Here is a 26839-nt window from a genome sequence, read left to right on the forward strand (position 1 = left end):
TCTCGTAAAGATTTCTCGCAATGACGTGTTATTCTGTTCTCTGGAATTTATCCATGAAAAATCGCTATGGCTGATCGCTCTTTTTCAATTTTTCATCAAGTACGTACGTTTTCCCTAAAAAACGCCTTGTAACATATTTCGCATAACAAACATTGATAAAAGTTTCGAGTTATTTTACAGCATCGGTGGTACACGTAGAATCAACAGTTAATTTTTAAGATACAGCTTTAAAATAATACATCTTTCTTATTTGTGCAGGTCTTAGATTACGAGCACGATGAAACGCTTGTCTCGATTGTGCTTCTGAATGGGGGCTAAGTAATAATAAAGGTCATTCGCGAGAATGAAGACAAGAAGTGCCAAGAGAAGAGCGCGGATCCTCTTCGAACTGCGCTTTTCACAAAATGTGATATCGAGACCATATGTATTTCAAGTCGACGGCTCGTTAGATGTTTTTCTTAATCGCAGGAGCCTTTTTTGTTTGTTTGTTTTCTCCTCTCCCTCTCTTGATTTCTGGGTTTATATCTGTATACTAATGTAGTATAATACTGTCGTCGCGCTTGCGCGACTGTGACGGAACTCAGCGCGACGTGACGATCGTTTGCAGTTTACAAAAATGCAAGAGCGGTTCCCGGTCCTAGCGATCGTTTCATTTCGTTGCTTCATTACTCAACCGACCGATGGAAATTACGTAAAACAAAATCCACAGTTTGAACGTTTTGATTATCGCAGTGAAAGAGACAAACAAAGTTGCTTGCAATTTTAAAAATAATTGTTACTCTGCAAAAACAAATCGGGTGAATGAGTCGCTCTGGGACCTGGATCCGCTTTAGGATTGCTTCACACTCCAGCCGTCTCCTTTATATAATACCCTCGCTTATTCCTACATCGCTATAGAAAAAAATCACAATATTCGCTCGCTTCTCCTCTCTGTCGTTGTGTGTACATCTTTCGTTTCCTCGCTGCACTTGCGATCCGTCGCATCTCGCAACGCCCACTAAAACGCAAAGACTCATTGGCTGCAAAACGATACCCAGTGTATATCGTTTTCGTTTGTTTGTTTGTTTGTTTGTTTGTTTGTTTGTTACACACAGAAAACCACATGAGAAATGAAATCGTCGCTATTTCGCTTGATCGATGATTATAATTATTACGTAGAGTTACATGCTACGGGAGGTAAGTCTCGGATTTTGTTTTTCGACAAAGCGTTCCCCTCTTTTCCTGTTTCGGTCGGTCTCTACATCAAACAGTGGGATCTTGCCTGCTCTAAACAGCATTTTTGATCAGTTACAACGGAGGGATCGAGCATTTGATCGTCGAAACAATGACATGTCATGGTATAATTATCATGATGCAACTTAAGAATGAAAGTTTCCGGAGGAAACTATATATATATATATATATATATATATATATTTGTTCGCATTATCGCAATACTCTCCACTCCTTCGTGTTCTCTCAATCATTCCATGAAAATGTATAACGTATAGATATAAATTTTCTCGCTCGCTGATTACATGATTAGTAAAAATTTTCTAAGCTTGAGCAAAAAGACGCAAGCATACGCAGCGATGCTATTTTAATACCGATTCAATTTTCTGGACACTGGAGCGATTCCATAGAGATACTTCAAGATCGATTGCTCAAATTTAGATAACTTTCATCAAAGCTTTCTCGTATCTCATATTTGTTTTCCTTTAATCGCTATCAAGGTTTATAACAAAGTTTGTACGTTCACGATCCAGTCTCAACATTTTGCATATGTTTCGCTACAGGCTAATGCACAGGGCGTAACGCATGTTCTTCCTCGTTAGCGCTTGCTTTGCAAATGACAATATACCAGCTTTCCGTTTTGTGCTTTCATTTCGAAAACACAAACTCCAAATCGAATCAATAAACATTTGGCTCGCACGCATCTACTTGATGCTTTTTTCATAAATGCATTCATAAAATACTGCGAACTCGTGCCAACGATCGTACCCAAATAATTTAGAAAAAAGGCAAAATGCTCGGAAAGCCGGTATTTGATATAGTTTCTCTGCTTCCGAATTTAATGGGCATGAAAATATAACAGCAAATTTGAAAGAAAAAATATTTACATTATATATCGTTTCTCTTTATTTACGTCGTACGCTCTCTCCTTCAATAAACGAATATAAAAATAAAATGCCTTTCGTCGTTCGAAACGAGGAAAGTCTCATCATCGGTAGCGACTCTTTTATTCGGGCCAGCTCTACAAGCACTCGCTTGCTGCCTCGTCTCGTTATTTCAACTTTTACGAAAGAAAAGTCAAAGTAAACGTCGCAAATGAAGTAAAGAAATGCAAGACGGAACCTTAAGCCTCAAGGCCTCGTTTGTATTTAAGTATGCGGAAAAGACGGTCGTTCCTCTGAACCGAAACAAAGAAGAAGTAAACTAAAATTGCGCTGAGAAAACAAACGCAAGTGCAGATTGTTGTTAAAACTTCTCTTTTTCGCTTTTTCCTTTCTCATAAAAAAGCATCGAGATTATAATACCTATGCAAACACATACGCATTACGCACGCACCGACACAATCGATGGATGTAAATAATAAAAAATATCTTCGTTTCGTTTTTCTCTGCAGAGAATTTTTTTTCGTGGTGATTCTATTCGTATAATGACTCTTGTCGTTTACGAAAACGAGACAATGGAGATGGAGAGGAAGGGAAAAATAAAGGCGAAAGGAGCTTTGGTCGATTGAGGACAGCATCAACTATTTATTGCGCCTAGTCCTAATCTAGGCACTATTTCAATTCTAATGGGTGATATTTTTTTTTATTTTTTTCTTTTAACTTTGTTCTCATATTCTTTCACACTGGTAATCATTTGGTTTTTCTATCAACGGAGGAATTCACGTTCAACATGATATTTATGCCATGAGCTAAATTTTTCTCCTTAGATGAGGCTTATTTACAAAGACGATTTTCATGATGTTCCATAAACAATGTAAAAATTATCCTTTGTTTTACTTTCCTCCTTACGTCATATCGTATAAACCTTTTTGTAGATAGCCAATAATATCAAAGGCCCAAAATGACATTTTTCTTTAATCGTGAGGATCGAAAAGTTTGTTGTCTTAAGAAGTGCAGGTTAATAAAGTGTTTGTTCCAGAAAAGATTTAAAATCAATTAAAAAGATTCGTGATTTTTTTTATTTTTTTTTGGACATTTTTTAGCTTGCTTTTTAAAAAAGTAACGAAAATCTCGCTCTCTCTCCCTTCGAGCCCGCATACTTTGGCAGCTGGCTCAACGATGGAAGTAACATCTCGCATGTTTTACCCTTCATAAATTAATATTTGTTTGCTTCGCGCATCGAAGAGAGAAAGAGCGATCTCTCTACGCGTACATGTGTGTATAAACTGCCGCTGCGCTAATTCATTAATTCTTCTCACTGTTCTTATTAGAGCCAGTTATTATAATACCGTTCAATTTTTGTTTGCCTGCGCTCAAATTACAATGAGAGTCAACTCCAGAACATACCATAACATGGAAAGTATGTAAAACTGTAGCATCGTTAAACTTTTACAGTCAAAATTGTTTCAATTACAAATGATGGATTTTCGTGTACGATCGTTCAACAATCTGACGATCGCAGCGGCGCTAGAGAAAAAGTTACCGAAACAAAATTTCATGTTCCCTTTCTCTGCGCATCCCAACGCTTAAATGTATACGTACACACACGCAGACGTTCAATCACATTTGATTTCGCACATTCACGCTTAGCAGCCGTTACGGCGCATCTTTTACAATTCGCTTACAAACTAATAGTTAGATTTCTTTAAACATTTGTCGCTCGCGTCATTTATTCCCGCAATATCAAATATTCAAGTCATTCACTCGCCGCGCCCGCGTGCGTCGATCACGTATTATGGCCATTTTGTGGTTTCTCGTCTTCATAAAATACATGACGCTTACTTGTCTTAGTAGCTATTCGTCCTTTTCTCAGTTTTTTTCTCTTATTTCGCCTCTCTCTTTCTTTCCGCCCGTCTATTTACACAACGCACGCAATTTGTAATCGCTTCAATCTTCATGCGCTCTTTGTATAAGTCTAAAATGACTTTAATCGTGAATAAGAAAAAAATAAAGAAGTAGAGGAAGAAGAAACGAAAAACTAAAAAAGCGACTGAATTTTTTTCATCCGCGCCAGCGTCTGGACGAAATTACGTTTTCATTATTTTCTGTTTGTCGCCTTATCATGTGTACGCTCGCCTTGCATGATACATCGATTATATCACTTGCGCTGTGGCCATCACTTATTATAGCCGCGTGCATTAGTAATTAGAATTAAAACACGCCATTTACATTGTTATCAGAGCGTACGAGCGATGTCTCTCCGGGAGTAGACAAAATTTGTTTCCTCTGTTATTGTGTTGGAAAACAGAAAACGATAATAACACTGGCACGGAGAAACATCGTTACAATCGTATTTTGGCGTGAATTGAAGAGTTTAAAAGACCACCGGGGCTATTGATTGGCATTTTTTTGTATTTTTTTTTTTACTTTTCCTTCGCTCGGGTCCAGACATTATAATATTTATACTCTGCACATCTTTTCTATAGTGTAATAACTTTGATGTACACTAGTATATTCTGCGGATTCCCATCAAAAATATTTCGTCAAAGCCAAATTCAAAGATTTTACGAAATGTTGTTTTGTAATACAAGCTTATTTGTTATGGTCAGACCAACGTTAGATTTAAATAAATACTGTTAATATTGCAAACTCATTCGTGCCAAGATTGAATTTGACGTATATACTTTGAGAGATTCCGCGGTATTCTTATGAACTACAAAACCAGAAATAGGCTTTAATTCTACGTCGGTACGTTACTAAAAATCGTCAAGACATGTGAACGCAACGATCGCAGACCACCAGTTCTTGCGTGAAATCGTAATAGTTTTCCAGAAACCTTTCGTGGTAATCAAAGTAACTGATTGCGTATTTTGGAATTTAATTATGATGAAATTGGCGCATCTTGCCCAAAAACGATTTAAAGAAAAATAATTATAAGTATCCCCGATATCTCTTATACCAGTAAAATTTGGCAAAAATATTGTAGAAATAAACAATAAAAAAGAGAAAAACGTTTAAAATCAATTGCCAAATCTTACAAAATTCACGGGAAGAAGAGTATGCAAATATTCATTTTTAACATAAAATAATTTATAAAATTTATCTGATTTACACTGATTGTTCCAGATATGATATGAATAATTATTTTTGACTGCGATTGAATGCACAGATAAAATGAATAAGAAAGCAAAGATTTTCAATAATAATTGTGTACCGCATATAATATGCAGGCTAAATTGTAAATATTTTTCTCAAGCATACGATTTCTTGTCAAAAACTCGTTTCATTAATCTCGTAATATCTTCTTCCTCCCGCCTAATTCACTTACAACACAGGTACAAATTTTAAAGGATTTCACGCGATGTGAATTATTCCTTTAAGCACTAGGTGCTACGATGATTTTTTTTTTTTATATCTTAAACTCTTTAAGCACTTGTAAAGAAGATGGTCTGATAAATCCGTCTTTTCTGCGATATAACTCCATTTTTATAATTATATGCCGTTCATTAAAAATTTGTTATTTTTATCAAGACTTTTACGATCTACAGCTAAACCTTACGATTCTAATGAGCAATGTGTACAGCTATACTGATGCATCTAGGAGAACACTGCACGCGTTTTTCGCCGTTTTGATAATTTTTATTGAAACGAAAATAAACTCAATTGAACGAGTAAATTGATTCAAACTTGATTCCACGAGTCATATTAGAGCTAGTGGGGTAGGCATCGAGAAAAGTTACCACGTGGCATCTTCCTCTACCATACCTCGTTGCTCGTCGTCTGCTCATGGAAAATCCAAAAAATGTGCATAAATTACGCACAATCTGAAAAAAAATTAACTAAAAAGAGAGAACTTGATTGAAGGTTACATGTATTCGAATACAAGCAACATAAAAAATCAACTTTGACTACCAGTGCGTATGAATAAAGCCGAACTGATCGGACGGTGCTTCGACAGTCGTCGAACATACCAATCATACCGTACAAAAACAAACACGAAGCATAGGTATGCTTCCTTTCAGAAAGAAAACTACGCATGGCACAAAGGACCCGTCACACGACGAGCCATGCAAACCCGTTGCACAATAGCAAACTCACAGATCAATCGATTCGGTCAACTGTCAATGCATATCCCATTGAGTGCAGTGTTCTCGCTTCTACATACAGCGTCTGTAGGGTGTACGCGTGAGTGTGTACATGTGTGTGTCCATATAAAGTACGGCTGCAGCTGCACAATGCTCACAGGCGTCAGGGATGAACGTTTCCTGGCGGTGGCGTCTCAGTGGTGAGAGCTGTTTGGTGGAAAACTCGGGAATCGTTCATCCCGGAACGTCGACATCAACAGCAGAGGCAGCAGCAGCAGCAGTAGCGACGGCGATGAAAAAAAAACGGCGAACGATGATGGTTGAAGAGCAGCTCGAAGAAAGGCGGTGCCGGAGAGAGGCGCAGCAGGTTTCATTCGTGCGGCCCCTGTTCAGCCACTTGGCGAGGCGACGATGGGTGCACTCTGGCGCTGCAGCAGATCGGAGCGCGCCTTGAGACGGCGCTGCATCAGACGGCTCTCGCTCGGGGGCGACAGCCCGAACAGATTGAGCGGGTCGTTGTCCATGAAGCGGGACTTGCCGACGATGCCGATCTTGCCCGATGACGAGGACTCGCTCTCGCGCGTCTGCGACTTGGAACGACCGTAGCCCGCCGAGTGCTGCTCGAACTCGCCGGACGAGTGGCTCTTCGAGAGTTCGCTGCTCGAGTCCGACATGTGGCCGTAGGGATGGTTGTCGTCGTCCGTGGAAGAAGTCGACAGGCGCGGCTCGCGGTTCTCCAGCAGCTCCTCCAGGTTAATCGAGAAGTGCTGCAGCACGACGCGGTTGACGGCCATGGCCGACTCCGCGAAGACGGACAGCTCCCGGGCCGAGTTGTTCCTTCTGGAAGCATGAACGAGAGGGCGTGAATTTGAGTTGCGCGAAGCGCAGAGGGAGATGACACAGAGAGAGAGAGAGAGAGAGAGAGAGAGAGAGAGAGAGAGAGAGGCGAGCAACTGACCTAATAGTCTGAGGAGTGGCGAGGGGGCGGTTGGCGGTCTCCCCAGCCGCGGGCCCCGGGTTGATCCAGGGGTGGGCGAGGACGCACTCGGCGCTGAGGCGCTGGCAGGCCTGCTTGACGAGCAGGCCCCTGATGAGATCCTTGGCCTCCTTGGAGATGCAGGCCCACTCGGCGTCGGGGAACTCGTACTTGCCCTCCTGGATGCTGGTGAAGAGCATCTGCTGGCAGGCGCGGCAGTTCTCGCCGCGCTCCCAGCCGCAGTTGGTGCCGCAGTTGCCGTAGAAGGGCGGGTAGCCGCAGAGCAGGATGTACATGATGACGCCGAGGCTCCAGAGGTCGCAGCGCTTGTCGTAGTAGTTGGCCTCTCCGATGAAGGCCTCGACGACCTCGGGCGCCATGAACTCGGCGCTGCCGACCGGCGTGAGCAGCTGGGGCGTGGCCAGGGGCGAGGAGGCGCTGTTGTTGAACTTGATGCCCGAGCCCAGGTCGAAGTCGCAGATCTTGATGGGCGTCAGCTTGTCCGGGTGCACGCACAGGATGTTCTCGGGCTTGAGGTCCCGGTGGGCGATGCCTGAAACGCGAGCAACGGGGCGCACTGTTAGCGTAGGTTCGAGTCTATTAGATCGCGAGAGATAGAATCGAGCGAGGCTTACCCTTCTTGTGCAGGAACTTGAGCGCGCTGGCGATCTCGCCGACGATCTGGCTGGCCTCGCGCTCGCTGAAGTGCACGCGCTCCTGGATGCGGTTGAGCAGCTGGCCGCCGTTGATCTTCTCGAAGACGAGGTAGAAGCGCTCGTCGTCCTCGAAGAACTCGATCAGCTGGATGATGTTGGGGTGGCCCTGACAGTGGTGGAAGGTCTCGACCTCCTTGAAGACGCGCTCGCGCGCGTGCCCGGGGATCTTCTCGATGATCTTCACGGCGTACTCGAGGTCCGTGTAGAGGCTGGCGCAGGTCTGCACCGAGGCGTAAGCGCCCTCGCCCAGCACCTCGCCCGTCAGCTTGTACAGTTCTGCAAGAAAAGCGCAGGTGTCTCTTTACACTCGGCTCCGCAAGCTGCGCCGAGAAAGCGCGCGAGCGCCAAGAGGAAAGTCCGCGCTCGATCGGGTTCGCGCGCTTTCTTGCAAATAATTAATTGCGCCTCTCTCTGCCCGGCGAGAGGGAAAAGCGGCTGATTATGGTCGAATATGCAAATTTCGTGCCGATCTATCGCAGGGCGCACTCGGCGTGGATCGGTTAGAAAGTCGCTCCGGTTGTTCGCGAAAGAAGCGGCGCTGCCGAGTCCCACGCACGCCTGTTTACGCAGGGGGAGAGCCGGCCGAAGCTCGCGTACAGCAGAGCCTGCAATGTCAAGGTTAGCCTCGCGAGCTTCTGCGCAGGCTCTCCTTCCCCTCTGCTTCCGCGCTACAGTCTCTCCGCGTAAACGCGGCCCTTCCTGCTTCTGCCTCTGATTACTGTACGTGCCCTCGCCGGCTCGCGCGCTCCCCTGCCTCTCCCTCGACCCGTTTTCGAAAACGCGACGCCCATCGCGAAAATGCGTTGTCTCATAAGTATTTAAAAAGCCAACGTCAGCAGAGCCTCGTATGCACGCGCGCGAGCGAGCGAAAAAACAAGACTTTCTACTCGCCGCGAGCGCGACTTGGCAACGTCGCGCGCAACGTCGCGCGGTTGAGGAGCTGCACTTTCGCGCTGCCGTCGTTGATTCGCGTGGGCGCGTACAGAGTAGGTACGTCACACACGTCTGCGCGGAAGCGCCGGCCGAGTCGCTAGGCGGCCCGAGGGATGCGTACGCAAACGTAGGCGGTTGAAAATATCGAGTTATATGTCATAGCTTGGCACTTCTGTCGCTGAGATGGGAGAGGGTTCGCGTTTTAGAAACTTGAGCGGTGGGCGGGTAATGTGTACTTTCTCTCTCCATTGCGTGTGCGCGTGTGTGTGTGCGAGTTTACCGCCAAGAAAATCAAACCGCTCTCCGCCGCATATAGAATCTGGAGCGTCGGACGCGTCCTATAAATAGAGCTTTACTTATCGAGTGCCCCGTATAAACGTTGGCGTACGGAGCAAATATAAATCGGATCAATAGCGCTCCGGGGAGAGAAAAAAGCCATAAATCCAGCCGAGTCACGCAGTGCACCGCGCGAAAATGAAACTCGCCTCCTTCCCGCGCTGCCAATGCGAGAGTCTGCGAACGCGGAAGCGCCGCGAGAGTTTGAATGAGCCGCGCGAAGGACGGAGTGCTGCGTGTGCAGTTGGGCCGCGATGCGCGCGACATGAAAAAAAGATCGCGCGGTTTATACGCGGAACAAAGAGAACGCGCCCCGAGCTCCGCAGCTACACGTGCTCGTTTATTTTTAACCCGCGGTGTAAAGGTACGGTAGGAAGGACTTTCGGGCTATCGGCGCGAGGTGAAACGCGCGCGCTCTTCGCTTTTGTCTCGTCGGCGACGGCCTCGTTTGCCCGCGACGCGGAGCTTTATCGGCCGGCGAGCGATAGGCACGACCAAAATATTGTCGTCGAGACGCCCCCAGACAGGCAGAGGAGAATCCGCAGGAAATAGCGGTTGACCGCAGACGAAAAATTCCGAGAGCGGGATTCAGAGCAGGAGTATAGGGCTTCTCGCGTATAGAGCTGTACGAGCAAGCAACTGCAAGAGAGCATAGAGTCGAGACCGAGGAGCCGATGAACTCTATGCAGCTGCGCGCCGCGCTCTATATCGTGGCGCCGCCGCGCCGGTATGGATCGAGCCGAGCGCCAGCAGAACGTTCTAGAAGCATCCCCGAGCCGCGCTGCAGCTCTGCGCACTGCGATCAAACGTCGCGCTCCCTCGTGGATCGTGTTCGATTGTCCGGGACTCGGAATGCTTTGGAAAAGAGAACTCACCTTGGAAGCAAGACGAGACGAGGGATGATCCCGATGAGCGCTTCTTCTTGCGCCTCTTGCGACGGGCCTCCTCCTGGCGCGCCTGCACCGCCGACACCGTCTCCCCCGTCGAGGTCACATCGGCCCGACAGCCAGCCTCACCTGCAACAGCACAAAGAAAAAGCGGGCTTTAGTCAGATGCAAATCTGGGGAGTATCGAACGCACGTGAAACACCGCTCTCTCTCTCTCTCTCTCTGTCTCTCTCTCTCTCTGGGCGAATGAATATGAATATTGTCGCCATGCTTTTTTTCGTCGCGCAGACTCACATTCCGTTTGCGATCGTGAGTCGCGCGCGATACACCAAGTCTCTGTTGGTAAATAATTTAATCGCTCCCATTATCGGCTCCGATGCTGTTACACAACGGAGCTCGCGTTTCTCCGTGTATGCATACGGATTTCAGATACAAGCGCAGTGCATAGCGACGGAGAAAAATCCCGCGAATGCAGATAAGCCGCTCTGCGCCGAGGGCGATCCGCAAACTCAGCTAATTGTTGTTTTCCATCTCGTGCCGCAGTCTGCAAAAAGTCGGAGCGCGAACGTCATTCGAAAAGGAGACGAGTTTCTCTGAGTTTCCTCACGAGAATTTCCTCGGCTTGGAACCGTGAGTTCTCACACGGATTGGGGTTGAACCGGCGGCATAGGTTGATATGACGCGTCCAGCAGCCGCTGTTCGACCGTTAGAATAGCCTCGAGAGCACAGGCGGAAAGTGCCCCTCTATTCCTCCCGTGGACGGCCGCACTGGCAAGTGCGCGTAGTGCCGCGATAATAAACACGCCCTGTCCCTCGCAAATCCGTTCCCTGCATTTTAACGGCTCTTGATCATCGCGCTTCGTCGTCAGTCCAGAATTTTCTCCTTAAAAGCGAAACAAAGTAGAAGAAGAAAAACGGCCCGAGGGGATATACATATTTCGAGAGGACCCCAAACCGAGTCGACGGGACAGGTGTTCGGCTCTACGCCAGAAGCCGTTGGCATCGTTCGATGTGCTTCCCTTTTCCACGAATCGGCTTTGTGCGCGAGCTTTTTTTCTGTGACACCGGGAAGAAAGCGCGAAGCTCTGTGTCGAGATAGTTCTAACAACTGTGTCTGGATGTTGCACTTGTTTCACGCTCCGTATTTTCACACCCGCAGCCGGGGCAAATGCAGGAAAAAGGCGACGGGCATTAATTTACGGCAATTGTCCGCGTGTCAATTATGCGCATTCAGAACGCGTGTGCTCGTAGAATGAGGTAATGGACTTGATGAGCGCGTCGCGGTCACCGCTGCTGCAAAGGGAAAAAAAGTTGGATCGCGGTGGGAAAAAATGTCGCGCGTTTGTCGGGGTAAACAGAGCGTTCGAATATAAACGCGAGAGCGTACTATAGATAGTAGGCCACAACAAATATTTGAAGGTAAACAGAATATTTTTGAGGCGAGAGCATGTATTGTAAATGACTCGTTCCCCGCGAAAGCGTCTCGATTATTCCCGGAAGAGCAATGAAAATTTTAAGCCCGCGACTCTCCAACATAGAATCTCACCTTGGAAAAGGAATTCTCCGCGCTGAACTACCCCCGTGAAAATTCCGAGAAGCATCAGGAAAATACGATCCCTCGAGATACCCCCACATCCCTCGTCAATGGGAGCCAGCCCGAGATTTTTCCCGAGCCCGGGACCGCAATGAGCGTCGAGCCCAGCCTGTCGCTCGGGGATCAAGCATGGGGCTGCGAGACGGGACTTTTGAAAGCTCCCGACGAAACGGAAAATGAGCCACGAGCCTGAGCTGCATTAGACAAAGCGCGCGATTAACGATCGCTCTTAAATGCAAGCAGGGACACGCATGTTGCTTACATGCGAGATAATTTAACGCGAGATAATTTAACGCTGATGCCGGGAGCTGCAGCTATAATTGGAAAGGGGTGTTTTCCTCGACTCGCATAGGGAGCAGGGCTCCCTTTCATACTTTTTTTGTCGCGTTTTCATTTCTGGGAATAACGCAATACAACGCAGCTTCCGCTCCTCGCTTCTCTATGCGAGATCTTTACCTGGTCTCTCTCTCTCTCTCTCTCGGATTCAATAGGTTCGAGCCTCGTTCTCTTTTTGTAGGCCTTTTTGCTTCTTGTCGCCGCTGCATCTCCAGATAAATTTCAAAAACTCGAAGTATTCAAAGAGGACGAAGAACGTGCGGCTCTGCGTCTTTGTCAACCGTGCGGCGGAAAAATCATCCCGACTCGGCGCCGCAGGTATTTTCTTTTATCGCAACGACGCACGCGCGCGCATCCGACTCTATAATCTGATGATGATATTTCTAATCTAATGGAATTAGCCTGTTTTTCTTTTAATCGCGAGCTGGCCATCTAGGTGCATTCATGACTGCTAAATCAATCGGTTTGTACAATACAGCGTTTTATGTACACGGCGTTGGCAAGCAGATCTAGTTCGCTTTGAATACGAATCGGATGCAGATCGCTCTCGAGCCGCGGCGACGCACCGAGAAGTTATATACGTGTACCTACAATACCATTCGCGCATTGTCTTTCCGATCTCGCGGTAAATCAAGTCTCGGCCGTAAAATCAGAGCTGCGGTCGCGCCCACTTCGTGTAATGCGCGTCTCTACCTCTCGCCGCAATCAAGTCAAGCAGGATATTATTTAGCTACTCCGCGCTCGAGGTGACAGTCCCGTTCCGCTGCTTTTATCGAGCGAGAGTCGCAGACTTCCGGCATCGACTCCTGCACACGTACGTTTTCGCGTGTCTGTCGTGGCGCGAGCGCCCACACGGTCGCGAAGAGCTCGCGGTGTCGTCAACCGCTCGGTCCTTCTTTTCGTTTTTCCATTTCAATGCGCGCGCGTCGTGGACGTCGAGACGAGAGATTTTTGTACTCTCACCGTTTGGCCCGATTCCGAGCCTCGTTATGCAGCAGCCCGGCTCTATTTGTAAAGGCACAACGACGATAGTAATAAACGCGAGATTGACTGCATTTGCAATTCTGCAGAGAAAGGAGAAAGAAAAAAACGCGCGGGGGAGTCAAAGGAGGCCAGTGGCGTGAGCGGATTTCCCGAAGATTCTCACTGCATTAATCATGCAGGCTCACGTGAACGACGGTGTGAATGTACCTTACGTAAGCCAGTGCGCTAGAAAAGCGATCGCGGGAGAATGTATTTTTGCGTTCGCGTGAGCGCGACGACGAGTTCATTGACTGACACAGAAAAGGAGCGAGCGCGTGCGGCAGCCATCTCATGGAGCGAGCGTATGTGTGTAATGCGCTCTCCGGGACCATGCTCCTTTTTTACTGGACGCCGCGTAACGCACACACTGCACAACGCTCCTTTTTTCTCGCAGTGTGTACATCAGGCTCATCATCGCGCTGGACCTAATTACTTTTTCGGATTAGTACTTTGCGCTAATTACCGCACGACTGATAGCGGCCCGTCCAACTTTGCTCGCTCACGCGATGCGGCGCTATTTATAACCGCGGGCTAGCCAACTTTCTCCAAGTTCTTCGGAGTTTTGATTTTCATGTTCGGAGCTACGGAGCTACAGAGCCCGCGACGTCCGTTATTGCGCGCGGGAAAAGCCTAGTCGAATATGCTAATGCGGACGTTTTCCCGCGAAGCGGGTTTGCGGTAAATCGAGGCTTCCGATCTCGTTTCGGCGGCGGCGAAACAATAAAACAATGGCTGCGGAGCTACCCATTATCGACTCGAGGCGCGCGACCGGTTCTTCACATCCTATCATACATCTCTCCTCTTGTTTTACAGCTTTTTCTGACTCTACAGCTTTTTCAATGCAGAGTCGATTGAATTGACATTAATCGCCGAGTGAGCCGGGAGAGCTATCAATCCGCTACGATAATAGCCGATGACCCTTCCCAAGGCGTCGTGCGTGTACGCAGAGCGCGAGATAACCGTCGTCATTATATCGCGCGCGGGCAATAGCTGCGTCAACGCTGCGGCAGTGTTTAAAAACTGGCGCGCAGAAGCTGCTCATCGCCAGCTGGACTTCTAGCCGCGCATCGGGCCTGTATACCTGTAGCTACTGCTGGGTCATGGCAAGGGGGCGAGAGAGAGAGAGAGAGAGAGAAGGTTGCGCGCATTTCTCTCTCTCTCTCTCTCTCTCTCGCTCGCTCGCCCCCAGTGACCTTGAGCTCGCGCGCGAGCTGACTCACGGACGAGGGGGTGTATCGAGCGCACCAACACACACACACACACACACACACACGGAGCGCGCGGGCAGCCCAGTATATGTACGGAAGCGATCGATACCCTGCCGCCGCCGAGCTGGGTTATAAAATAATCTGCGTAAACGCGCGATATTATCGCGAGGCAGCTCCCGCGCCTCATCTTTGTTCGCTTTATTTTTCATTTAGAGCGAGCGGGAATTATTTATTCAAAGTTCAAAGTCGGCTAATGGCTGACTTACTGTTGCACAAGTTACGCGAGCGAAAGAGCTCTCCGGCGCTTGCTTAATTGATGATGCTTTTTGCAAAATGCGCGCTGGAAAACGGGGAGCGCTGCGTGCGTGTATTCAGCTGCACTGAGCTTCTTCTGGGAACAACGACGCGTAATATTTTTTTTCTCTGTTCAGCCTTGATTTATGCAAGGACTGCGTCGACGCAGTCTTGCGGTTCTTCGCGAGAGTGAAAAGCTCTCTGGAACAGCGGTCATACGGTCGAGAGTGGGAGGACGTAAACAAAGCGATCGAGCCCAATCATGAATCTGCGCCCGTCGATTACCTCACGGGAACGGCTGTATCAAACAAAGAAGCGCGCTCGCGCGGCACCGGCAGCAGCCGGCTCGGAAACACGCATGCATCGGAGGCTATATGCGTGGCATCCCGTGTGTAACGCGCGCGCTCGAAAAAAGGAGAAACAAAGTGGGAGAGAGCTCTTTGTCCCTTTAAAAGCCAGACTCCCCTTCGGGCCGCGCTGCCGCATGGGAGTGTGCGCGCGCTCTCTCTCTCTCTCCCCTTGTCCTTTGTTCGCCGCGTATACGCGCTTTTGAGAATGCGCGAAGCCACGTACGTGGATTACACTACAAGAGGGAGGGAGAGATATCTGCACGCGCAAAAAGCGCCAGTCGCAAACTACTACTAACCTACTTCACCCCCCGAAAATAATCCGCTCGGCGTTGCCAACGACGACGGTACTCGCTTATGCCGACGACCATTTCTAGCTGCATTTCGGGGCAAAAGCTCCGGAGCGTAATTATTTTTATACGCGGTTGCGTCACTGCGAGTATAAGACCCGTACGGTGTTTATCGCGGAACAATGTCATTGTCGTCGCGTTTATTTCGACTCCGAAAAAAGGTCACGGCGACAGAGAGCCAACCGTACATTAGCTAATCGGACGCGTCGCGCGGCGAAAAGCGTATGCATCGGATGGATGAGGGGCGCGTCTAAGTGGTTGCGCAAGTGTGCGCGACTCCGCGCGGAGACAAAGAAAAAGGGAAAAAAGCGACCATGGCAACCGGGACGGAGCCGAGGGAAGCAACAAGGGTATGCGAAGAGGAGCGCGCGATGAGCTGCATGTATATCTCGCGCGGGGGAGTGCAGAGAGAGAGAGAGAGAGGGGGTGGGAGGAGGAACGACGCTGACGTGGCGCGTTCTCTCTCTCTCTCTCTGCTCGCGATCTCGGGTTGGCGTGGAGTTTGCGAATCTGCAAGTGAGACTGTGGGCTGCCGGCGAGCGTATTAGGCGCCGGGAGGGTAGAACAGGTCTTTATGGCCGGGCTTTGTCAGCTATTGCTAACGGCTCAGCGCCGGCTACCGGCGTAGGTATATATACCAGCCGTGTTTACACGCGCACACAATCGGCGCTGTTGGGATTTATATTGCAAAGAACGCTCACCTCTGCCGGCCTCCTGACTCCGCTGCGGCTGCAGCTGATGCTGCTCGTCCTCGCGCTCCTCCAATATCTTCTCGACCATTTTAGCGCTGGCTTCTCTTCCTTGTCGTTTATCGTATACGTAGAAAAATGAAGGTGGTCGTGGACGATGACTCGTATCTCACACTCTCTTCCTCTCCCGCACACACGGAATCGCTCGGAAATATCCTCTACGTGTATAATGTATATATATATATATATTCTCTCTTGTCAGTGTCGCCGCGTATGCGCACTTGATATATCGCACCGGTATATAATATATATCGTATCGTAATAATCGTAAAAAAGAGTCAGTCGTATATACAAAAACGCCTAAGCACTAGGTACTGATATCTAGTTGGACTCTTCCTGCCGTGGTAGTAGTAGGTATGCGCGCGCGCGCGCGCGTGTGTGTGTGTGTGTGTGTGTGTGTGTGTACGTATAATGCACTCTCCGGGTTGGCCAGCTCTCCAGCAACACGACCAGCAACAACTATCCGCGAATCGAGCCTCTGCTAATATCAGTAATGTAGGTGTATATCACAGATTGAAATAAATATTATAAAGCCTATCTAGTCGTAGGTTTGATGCGCGCCTTCTCGTCGTGGTTCCTCCTGCTCGAGCGATGACGATCAACGATGATCAACGAGAACGAGAACGAGGATGTTGGATGCGATGATGCGAGACGGTGTGGTGGCGCAGTTCGCTTCGCGCTCGCGCAGTTTCCTAGGTGGTAGGTGGTTTATCACAGACTCGGAGCAACAGAAACGATGCTCCCGGCTCCTCTCCCTCTATATCTCTACCTCTACCTCTACCTCTATCTCTATCTCTATCTCTATCTATGTCTGACTTCTGCTGACGATCTTCCGCGCACAAGTGCGAAACTCCTCCCGTCGACCGCGATGTGCGTGGCGGCGAAAATGTGATCTAGCTCCTCGAGCTCCACTGATGGCCGACTGACTCTGCTTGCGCGGCGCGACGGTGGCGATGGCCCTGATGCTGCTGGGACCTCGTCTCGCGCCTCGTCTCGCGCCTCCTCTCTGCTCCTCTTCTCGACCGGTGACACGTTCCTCCTCTGCTGATGGCAATCGCACAGGCCTTCGCTCTTGGACTTGGCTCGTTGCTCCTTTACGCAGCAGCAGCGCTCTTAGGGCTCGGAAGCTCATCAAAATTCCCCACGATCAACACATCGGTCTGCTCTTACGTTCACCGTCCCTCACTGCTCGGCAGTTGGTTTCCGACTGAGCCCGCGGCAACATGGCCGGCCCAAGTTATTGCTGCTCGCGGCTCGCGCAGTTGAGCTGCTTCCCCCCACCCTGCCTTCGGCCGCGGCTCGCGCGACTCTCGACTCTCGTCTCTCGCAGTGCGCAGTTGCCGCTTCTCCGCCTCGCAACTGCTGCCAACGCCGCGCGACGTCGCCCGGCGGCCGGCTCTCTACTACCATACTTACACGTTACATGTGAATAGGTGCCTACACATGCGTCTGTCTTTTCCGCTCTGGCTCTCTGCATACCCGCGTCCCGGCACGTACGCACGTACGCCAGCCTCTATACCTATACTACTTATACGCTGCTGCGGCTCGTTTTACCGGCGGCCCGGCCCTCACCTCGCTATACTCCTTTCTTCTCTCGGCTCTCGTCGAGAGAGAAAATAGCTTCTCTCTCTCCCTTGCAATTGCAGCTCCGTGCACAACTTACCGGCGCGTAACCGCGCTTTGCCGAGCCTCGGAGGACCTCGCGGGTCGCGACATGTTTCAAACGATAAGTTGAAACTGATGCAACTGCGCTCGCCAAAATAATAACCCGCCTGACGCGCCGAACTCGCGATGTTGCGTCTGATTTATGCGACCTGGTCGATAACATTTTTTTCGCCTACGATTGTAATTATTGTTTTCGTCTCGACGATCCCTAAAAAATTATCGAACAAGCCAATTGAATTTCGTTTTTCGGCACTGCGCTGCTATTGCGCCGAGAGTGCGTTAGTGTGCGATCTAATCGAGTAAATCGAGATAAAACTTGAAAAACCGATTCATCGATAAAGATACACTATCAAAATCGCTAATCGTTGAAGTTACCAAAAATCGATATCGAGAAAGCTTGCGGGAGGAGGAAAAAGCCGCTCGATGACGGCTAAAGCCGATAATTATAAAGCTAAGTTTTGAACTGCTGATGAAATGTTGTTGTTCGATGAAGCTTTCTTGTCACACTCTTGACGTTGCGAGAGCATATTAAGCATCTCTCGAGGCGAACTTATGAAGGACTCTCTTATATTGTTTTCAATCGTTCGATCTACATTTAAATAGGCGGCATAATGAATGTTGTGTTTTGCGCTTATCTTACGCTCTAATACGCAGACGATTCGTTCGGCCGGAAATAATTAGCGCTTTTTGTTAACAGGAATCATCATTACGTCCATTTGGATCAACAGTATTCCCAGATACCTTTTTCGAGTAACTGTAAACAGAGTCCTTGCTCTCCCGAGCTCTCGGGAGCAACGTATTCAATCGTATTGAGTGCAACGAATGTTCGAAATCGTATGAGAACACTGCATGCCGTACAAGCGCATACGTTTGGATGCGGAAAGTAACTGGCGCGGGACCGTTTCGCGGCTTCTTATTGTGTGCTAAACGCCCTTCGCTTTGATCAGCCCTTCCCCCTGCGATGTACTGTACGAAATGCGAGTTCCGACCTGTCACGTATACGTTGACCTAACGCACACATCTGCGATCTGCTTGTATATCTAACCGCTAACGTATTATTTCTGATGTAATTCTCTTCAACTCTCTTGGGATCGACTTGAGCGCGCTGTATTCTAGACCGTTCGGGTCGAATACGTCATCATGCCAGAAAGTTCCGTACCATTCCTTCATGTTTGTTTTGTTTTAAAGTAAGTATGCGTGGGTGCTCGTATACAATAACAACAGCCATTTACGAACGAATACGACTGGCATTTTTCGGGGTTGCAAAATTATTCAAATGTTCACGATATCGCGAGTGTGTGTGCTCTCAAGTGCTCGACCTGAAAGTTCCACTGGGGGAAAATTATTTCAATAAAGCCAGAGCAAAAGGTGACGAATTCTCTTTTCCAAATTCCCCAAAAAACACGACAGAGAGAGAGAGAGAGAGAGAGAGAGAGAGAGAGGGGGGTGGGCGTGGGGGGGGGGGGGGGGGGGCGAGAGAAGACGAGGTTCGCGTCGAGTCTTATCAGCTCTTCGGATTTCGTGTGCCAGCACAGCTCGCGCGATATATTGCCGCGCGCGTCGTGTTTTTCTAGTGCGAGGTCGCGGCCACCGAATCTCTTCTCCGCGCCGCGCGAGAATCCACGTGACCCTAAGTATATGCGTATACACTCGTGTGCGCGTAAGTCGCAGTGTGTCTGTTATATTATGCGTCGGGGGATCATGGAGCGGGGAGAGCAGGCGCTCACTCGCGAGCCTCGAGCCATGTATGCTAGAATGATGAAAATTTCAAGGCGTTGACGTCGCGGGCGAGATGATGCAAATGTCGCGCTGATGTCGATCAGCGGTGCTGGATTTTCTGTGCATTGTAAGACCTTTTTTCGCTGCTCCGGGCTTCTGTTCGGTTTGCAAGCGCGTGTGCTGCGCTCGCCTTAATTAACACTGGAGCTGCGAAGATTAATTAAAATTAAAAGCGGGGGCGTCCACGTGAATTCATTCAACGAATTCATTTCGCGGGAGGATCTGCTTTCCTGCGCTCTGAATACATAAAGCAGTATCTTTTCTTTTATAATATTTTTGCTGAACAACTCCAGGCAATTGTTGGTTTTGGATAAACGAAAAAGTGATCACTCGCGTTATCGTTTTGCATAACGTCGATCATAATGACAAAATCGAAATTTCTCTTTGTACACGGGCAGCACCTTGCAGATAGTACTGACTGAAAAATATTTGTCAAAGTTCAATACGGAAATTTATCGCATATATAGTGTGCCGCGCACTTCCTTAAACTGCGCGCGTTCGCGGATCATCGTTAGTCACGCTAGAATAGACCGCACGCTCGAGTCGGATAAAATTAATACCTGCGCGCGGTGTCTCTTACTTCAAGCCTCTCTCGCTCTCTCTCTCTCTCTCTCTCTCTCTCTCTCTCTCTCTCTCTCTCTCTCTCTCTCTATGTACTTTGCTGCGCATCGCGGTTCAACCGCGAAAATATTTTCGTTTGCGCTGCATCGAACGCTGCAGTAGGAGTGTTGAGTTTGATACTTGGATCAGCGTTATAATATCTGCTCATGATTATTAGTCGAGCGGGTGAACTTGATTGCGCGCACGATATGGCTGTGCACCTTACGAACCCGTATTTTCGCGCTTAAGAAGTCGAATGAACGTTGACAAGCTACGATACATTAGGGTGTTGTTTGCCCCTATTAATTGAAAAATCAATCGTCTACTGCGACAACAACGGCGTTAGTTAAGGTTTAGGTGTGTCTTACCGAGTAAACAGCGCTGGCTCAGTCCCGAAGCAGGTGACAATTTGTACAGAGAGCGGCTGAAGCTCAGCTTTCAGGTGCACCTACATGGCGTGTCCCGAGACATCTATGCAATGAGAGAGTCGTCTCCTCGAGATCTCGTTTTATCTTTTCGGATCTCCTTGAAACTCGGAGGAACCTGCTGTTGCCGCGCGATTGGAACGCGGGGGAGAGCTCGCGCGTGCATTAGGGGGAACACAACGAGCGACAGGGATTCGCGTTGCGTCTTCTGAAATGATTGTTGCGCGGCGCGGTATGGTTTCCTGGAAGGCAACCGAGCTCCCGCGCGCCTTCTCGGAACGAGGCGTATTTATTTTGGCGCTCGCTGCTCTATTTGAGAAATGATATATTTCCGCGCGGACTTTGTCGCGGAAAGCGAGCGACTGTGCAAGTTTAAATGGAGCCACCGCGGTCATCCCAGCTCATCTATACGAATCGAAGTACTCGCGTAATGCCGGCCGTTTTCCGCGCTGGGAATCTTCCACGCCCGCAGAGTCGAATGTCCGGCGCGATGATCGCGAGAGAAACGGAAGAGAGGCGCCCCGGGCTTATTTTCGTCCGGGATTTTGGCAAATCGAATCTAAACTCTCGCTCGCTCGAGGGGCAGACGGCGTGGATATATCTGCGTATACGATACTCGATCGCGTGGGAGAGGGAAATCCGCTACGCTTAGGTGTACAAACACACTGGCTCGCGCTAGAGCGCTAGAGGAGGCAGTGACGCGGGTAGGCATTGTTTTCGGAAGAGCAGCGCGCGACGATTCGCCTGCACGACACGAGACATCACGCGATTCCGCACGCTTTTCACGTTCGCGAACAGCGCGAGGCTCTCTTTCGTTACATCTGCTGTTTTGCTGTTTTGTTCCTCCTTCTCCTCTTTCGCTGTAGACGCACCTTTTACTCGTTTTTTCGCCATTATTTTTCTTTTCCATGCTCAAGTGCGCCCCGGGAAGGCCCGTCGCCTACGAAAACAGCGGGCTTTACAGTTTCCTTATTTGCCGGTGTATCGTGCTCGACCGTTCGAATAACGAGCACTCGCGTATAGAAAAGTTGTTTAATTGCCGCGGCATTCGAATGTAAATCCTATAGTTTATGGGGTTTTCTTGAAAATAATATTTAAGTATATTTTCAGCCGACTGGAAAATTCTTCGCTTGAAAAAATCTTGCATTTCTTTCACCGATTGGAATTGTTTGTTTTGGTTCGCCGTCTTTACACAGTAAACTGGAAAATAAGGAAAACTCTCTGTGAATAGTGGCGTGTTTTTCGCCCTGCGTGCAGTATCCAATAGGTTCACAGGAGATAAAGCGATGAACTAGTTACTCAAGAATAAATTCTTCATTCTGTTTTTAGAAGCGGCAGTATCGATATCGCGACTGCAGTATTATTCAACGCGCTTGTCTTATGCGGGCGAGAAGAAAATGCAAACGTTCCTCGCGTGTCCCTCGCGCGACGACTCCGCCTAGAGACACACGCAGCGAGGCGACGCTTTGCTGCCCTGTTTGCAGGAATTCCTTCTCGCCCCTCTCGAGCGAGTTGGTCTGACTCTACAGCGTGTTTGCATTCATCCATCTCTCGCTCACGTAACTTCATTTGCAGCGCGCGCATATTCATCCTACTCGTTTTCCTTCTTTTCTCGCCGACTGTAAACAAGCGCGTTCTGCGCTCGCGCTCATTTATTATGTATATCGATTGCGCGATGCACAGAGGTTTGTGTAAGTGAAAAATGACGCAACGAAAAGGATCGTTGTACAAGCGGAAGCGTATTATGTGATACGAGATAGATGTACATAGACATAAATAGCGGCAGCCGCGGAGCAAGAAGGGGTAACGTATAGGGCGTGCGGAGAGCAAGTAATAATTTCGTAGAGTCGATAAATCTTTGCTTTTTCATTCCGCGCTTCTTCCGCAGATATCCATATCCTCGTCGCGACCATGTAATTCCGAAAAGTTTCCGCCGCGACGCTGACTAAAAACCAGTTTCGATTGTTTGAGCCTGTTGTTGAAACTTACTTTTTGTTGAAACTTAGTATTTTTAGTATTTTGAAATATTATTCAGTTCTATTTTATTGTAGCTGGGAAAACGCATAGCGCATCTGCCCGTTTTATAATGATAAGCTTCTCGGAGACGCGGTCTGTTTGTTGCCTACGAAAAATACGCGCGACCAACACGGCAATTAGGGATTGAGAAGGAGCGCGCTCTTTATGATACCCAGGTGAGCGGCGGGGCTATCGAGTCGTCGCGTACCTGATGGATATCGGCAGTGTCCCTCCTGCGATCAGCCGTAGGACCGCGTCACCGAGCTATTGTAATACCGAATCCAGCAGGCGAGCAGTTGTGTCCAGTCGAACGCTTCGCTGACATCATCCGACTACGCTGTCATACTTGTATTAATTTCTCGTTCCTTTTTTTGTATTAATAAATATATTCACCGTGAGCAGGTATGGCCTGCTTGATTATTATTACTTTCAACATAAAAATAATGAAGAACGTAATAGCGTGTACGGCTAGGTAAATAGCCCAATACAATTGGCAATCTTTCGGCAGTTATTACACGTCCGCATATAGGCGGACTAGAAGTGACAACAGAACAGACAACCGGCTCCTATATACGTCTAGAGCTATACGCGGACTCGTGGCAGTAGGTTAGGTTAGTCAAGCAGTCGCGCGACTCGTTCGGCTGTAAACACTCTCCGCGGCGTAAACATCGTCCGAGAAGCCTAATACTATATATACCTACTCCTCCGCGACAAAACACGGCCATTATTTCTCCTCTCCGCTTCGTATACTGCGCATTCGTTCACCCGAAATTCTTTTCCGGTACAACGACGCGCTCGCGCTCGCGCGTGCTCTCGATCTCTCCGCCGTTTGGATTTAGATCCTCCGGAATTTGTCGCATCGATCGCCGTGATGTCAATATGAACTTCCTTGAACCGTCTGCGGGAGCAGATATCCGAGGCCTGTGGACTGAATTTTCGATCGGTTCGGCTCCACCGATGTGGCCGCACAATCTCCGAATTTCACGCTCGGACTCGTCTCGCCGATGTCGTCATTTAGATATATACACGTGGAGCACGAGAGGAACAGATTAGAATGACTCTCAAAGGCACTTATTAGCCTGGAGAAAGGATCGAAAGTTCGGATCCACGACGCAGAAATCACCCAGAAAGAGTTGGCGAAGCTGCGCGCATCAAAACATCCTCGGGCTATTGAAATGCTCTTACGAGATGCCGCGATCAGGCTCGATCAAGCCTGTATACCGAGTTTTCCTCCTGTTTGCGACGTCCGCTGTTACAAAACTTGAGCATGAGCTATTTGCTGGAGATGTTTGCTCCGAGAAAACTGCAGGACACGCACCCGTTCTATTCGGTCGTAAAAGAAACGCGACGATACAGCTGTCTGTGTAGGAGAGAACAAAGGCTAACTGGGCGCGATACACCGAAGAACGTGGAAGTGAAGCGTTTAACTCTTCAAAATCTTCAATATGAACACTGAGATTGTCGAGTCTCGTTTCGAAAGATTCGAGGCGAATTCGTATTTACGTGCTGGCTTACTCCCTCAACCCCCGCCGCCAACCTCGGCGAACCTGCGAATGCGGAGCGGCGAGAAAAAGCAAAAGCAAAAGCAAAAGCAAAAGCAAAAGCAAAGCTTGCCAAGTTTTTTCGCTGGAGAAATTCTAAAATAAAAACGGCAAGAAACAAGAATACAAGCGCGCAAAAAGCGTCGATTCAGCGCAGAGGTCGAAAAACAAGCCGGTTCGTTATAGCAGCCGTGGAAACATCGACGAATGCACATTTTGAATGCGGCAGCATCGCGCAGTGCCGCTGAATTATACTCGAGAGCTTATTTGCCGCCGGCTCGTTAAGTGCAGCGGCAGCAGCTCTTGGCGGACACGTCAACTCGCCTTTGGAGGTCGCTTCGTCGCGCGGCTCATGCGCGCGTACGCATCTTTCGCCCGCGCGTTGACGTTTCGACGTTTCGACGTTTCTAGAGCCGCCCGAGTGCAGCGGGAAACTACGTTGCAGCTCCGCAGTATAGCTACGCGCAGTGCCTCTCGCAAAAATCCGCGAAACAGCCGCGATAATGGCCGCGATAATCGTCCTCGTCGATCATCTCTCCCCGACACTCGTCATTCATAAGCCGCGCGCTTTTCAGAGCAGCTCTCGAGAGATATTGCACCGCCGCTGCGGAGAAAAAGCTCGATTTCGCGCCATTGAGAAACTGGTTCTCGCTGTACACTCGCGCACAGGATGCAGGCGTCGACTGCAACGTAAGAGTAAGAGTTGTGCACGCTTCGATTTCGGACCGGCTGTGAACGGAGAGTGAAGGTAGAAGCGCGATATTTCCACTTGACCTCTTTATGCGATCTCCCCAAGTGGAAGAGCATTAAAATTTTCATTTCTCACCGAGCGGCTCGAATTATTGGGCGCAAGTTTATATATTATTCGGAGGAAACGGAAATACAGCGCAGTACAGTGATTCGCGGGCGACGTTCTCACGTGCAACCACGCCACACATTTTTTGAAGCAGTAAAACTATTAATAGAGCCCATATATAGCCAGCAGCATAAACAATTCCTTATCTCTTTGGTTAAAATGCAAAAACTCGTAAAATCGGCACGTATCTACGGCGCGCTGACTCAGCGCTAAAGGCTCCGAAAAGAGCGCATTAACATTACAATGGCGCTGCAGGTAAAAAGAACGAGCGCTAATTATTTTGCGCATCTTCTCGAAACATTCAGCTCTAGGAAGTGCGCGATTAGACACTCTCTCGCTGCATGCATAAACATGCATCCGGCGGCGCGGAGATGCCTTTCGGAGGGCATCAAATTAACCTTAATGGAGCGCGGAAAGACTGTCGATGTGTCGATGATTAGCGCGTCTTGAAATCGGAATAGCCGCTAACGAATCCAAAAGCCAAGCTGGCGAATTCGAAGAATCAAAGAATCAACAATAAAAGCGGCTTGGAAAATACAGGATTTCAAAGTACACTTTCCATTCTCGGATTCGCCCGCGGGGACACTGACTTGGCGCAAAAATATTAGCCGCTGTGGAATAGCGGATAAGTCATAGGAAGCGCGGCAGAACGAGAAAGTTGGATATGCCTCGGGCCGGTTTTTTCATTCGACGAGCATCGGAGCGATGCGTAATCTCGAGTCCAGCGCAATAGGAAACTGGGTCTCGGGTTCAACGTATCCATTGAGCTTTTCGTAGCCAAGGATGAATTTCAACGATGAGCGCGCTGCACTACTGATGCTTCCACTCTACATAAATAAGCTACTATTCTATTATTACGCGGAAATATTCTCGCTCGAGCTGTCGAGTCATATGCGCAGCCGCGGCTGCCTTTCCACACTGTCATTACGTAACTCGAGGAAAACTGCAGCAAATTCTAATACGAGAATCCCGGCATTTGAGCTGATAAATCCTGAAGGTCGGCAAGGTGGCGCGAGACCTTCCCCCAAAAGTGGAATTGAAATTATTTAAAGGGCCCCGCGTACCGCGCATATACCTATAGAGGGCTTCCAACTCTTTCTCTACATCGAGCTCTCCTTGCGCCTCCTTCGCCTCTTCGGCTCGTGGTCTTTGTTTTCTCGCTCACTTTCGTTCCCCACGTCCTTCGGCATACTGCACACACATCCCGAGTCTCCGATATAGGCGTCTGGAAAAACCGGTTCCCCGCGGCCGTAGGCCGTAGGCGATCCGGTCTCCCGACTGTTGACGTCGCGCGCGTCCTGCCCCCAGCGTGTTTTCGAAGACGTTCGCGAGCCGCGCGAGCACAGCGCGAAACGAGCGAAAAAAAGAGAGGAGCCGTTGTGTAAGAGCTGCCGCACGTATACGAGAGCAGACTCCCCCGTAGGCCTGTTTCGGGGACTCGGGAGCGCGAAGCAGCGCGAAGCAGCGCCTCAGATCTCTACGAGTCAGGCAGATGTTAATCGAAAAGCAAACAAGCCTGGAAAACGAAACGCTTCAATTTTAGTGCGGCCATAAAACTCGAACTGCGAATTTGCATTGCAACTCGACGCCGAGTACATAGTATTATTGGAAATAGACTAAAATACGGCTTTTTCAGCAAATACCGGCCGTGTTGATCCTCGCATGGTGCAAAGCCTCCAGCATTTTCTGCTGGAAACTCACCCATACTCTCATCAGCGGCAGCTGCGCACAAACGTTTTATCGCATTATTGCATCGTTCATTTACGCACACGTATACAGGCTCTCTTAGCCAGGCGGTAGGTGAGTCATCGAGAGCCGCTACTGTGCAGCGAGGTTTGCGCTAATTGCGTTGCACCTCATACCTATATAGCTAGCTGCTGTGCACAGAGCGCGTTTGTTGTTTCGTCAGCGAGCGCAGCGGGGCTTCCATCGAGAGCCATTGCTTTCCGCTGCCGGGGCAATGATTTTCAGCGGCGTCGAGCGCTTTCGCGATTTGAAGCTGATAGTTATCTTGCTGAATGAAGCGCAGT

General features: G+C 48.9%; 1 protein-coding gene across 2 annotated transcripts in view; it reads right to left on the bottom strand.

The window, feature by feature from the left end:
- Window positions 1–3149: 3149 nt before the first annotated feature.
- Window positions 3150–26839, bottom strand: part of LOC100113853 (MAP kinase-interacting serine/threonine-protein kinase 1) — a 53539-nt gene continuing 29849 nt past the window's right edge. Inside the window, exons 1-5 of one of the 2 annotated variants that reach the window (XM_003423766.5) lie at window positions 15880–17331; window positions 10015–10155; window positions 7790–8146; window positions 7137–7707; window positions 3150–7018 (exon numbers count right to left, since the gene is read on the bottom strand). In XM_003423766.5, coding sequence (XP_003423814.1) covers window positions 6568–7018; window positions 7137–7707; window positions 7790–8146; window positions 10015–10155; window positions 15880–15958 — 1599 coding nt within the window. In that variant the 5' untranslated portion in view covers window positions 15959–17331 and the 3' untranslated portion in view covers window positions 3150–6567. Of the gene's footprint in view, window positions 7019–7136; window positions 7708–7789; window positions 8147–10014; window positions 10156–15879; window positions 17332–26839 lie in introns of those variants that run through there. The other variant, XM_003423767.5, reaches the window with a different exon arrangement.

The sequence above is a fragment of the Nasonia vitripennis genome (genome assembly GCF_009193385.2).
Source record: "Nasonia vitripennis strain AsymCx chromosome 1 unlocalized genomic scaffold, Nvit_psr_1.1 chr1_random0015, whole genome shotgun sequence".
In the NCBI taxonomy this organism is placed as follows: domain Eukaryota; kingdom Metazoa; phylum Arthropoda; class Insecta; order Hymenoptera; family Pteromalidae; genus Nasonia; species Nasonia vitripennis.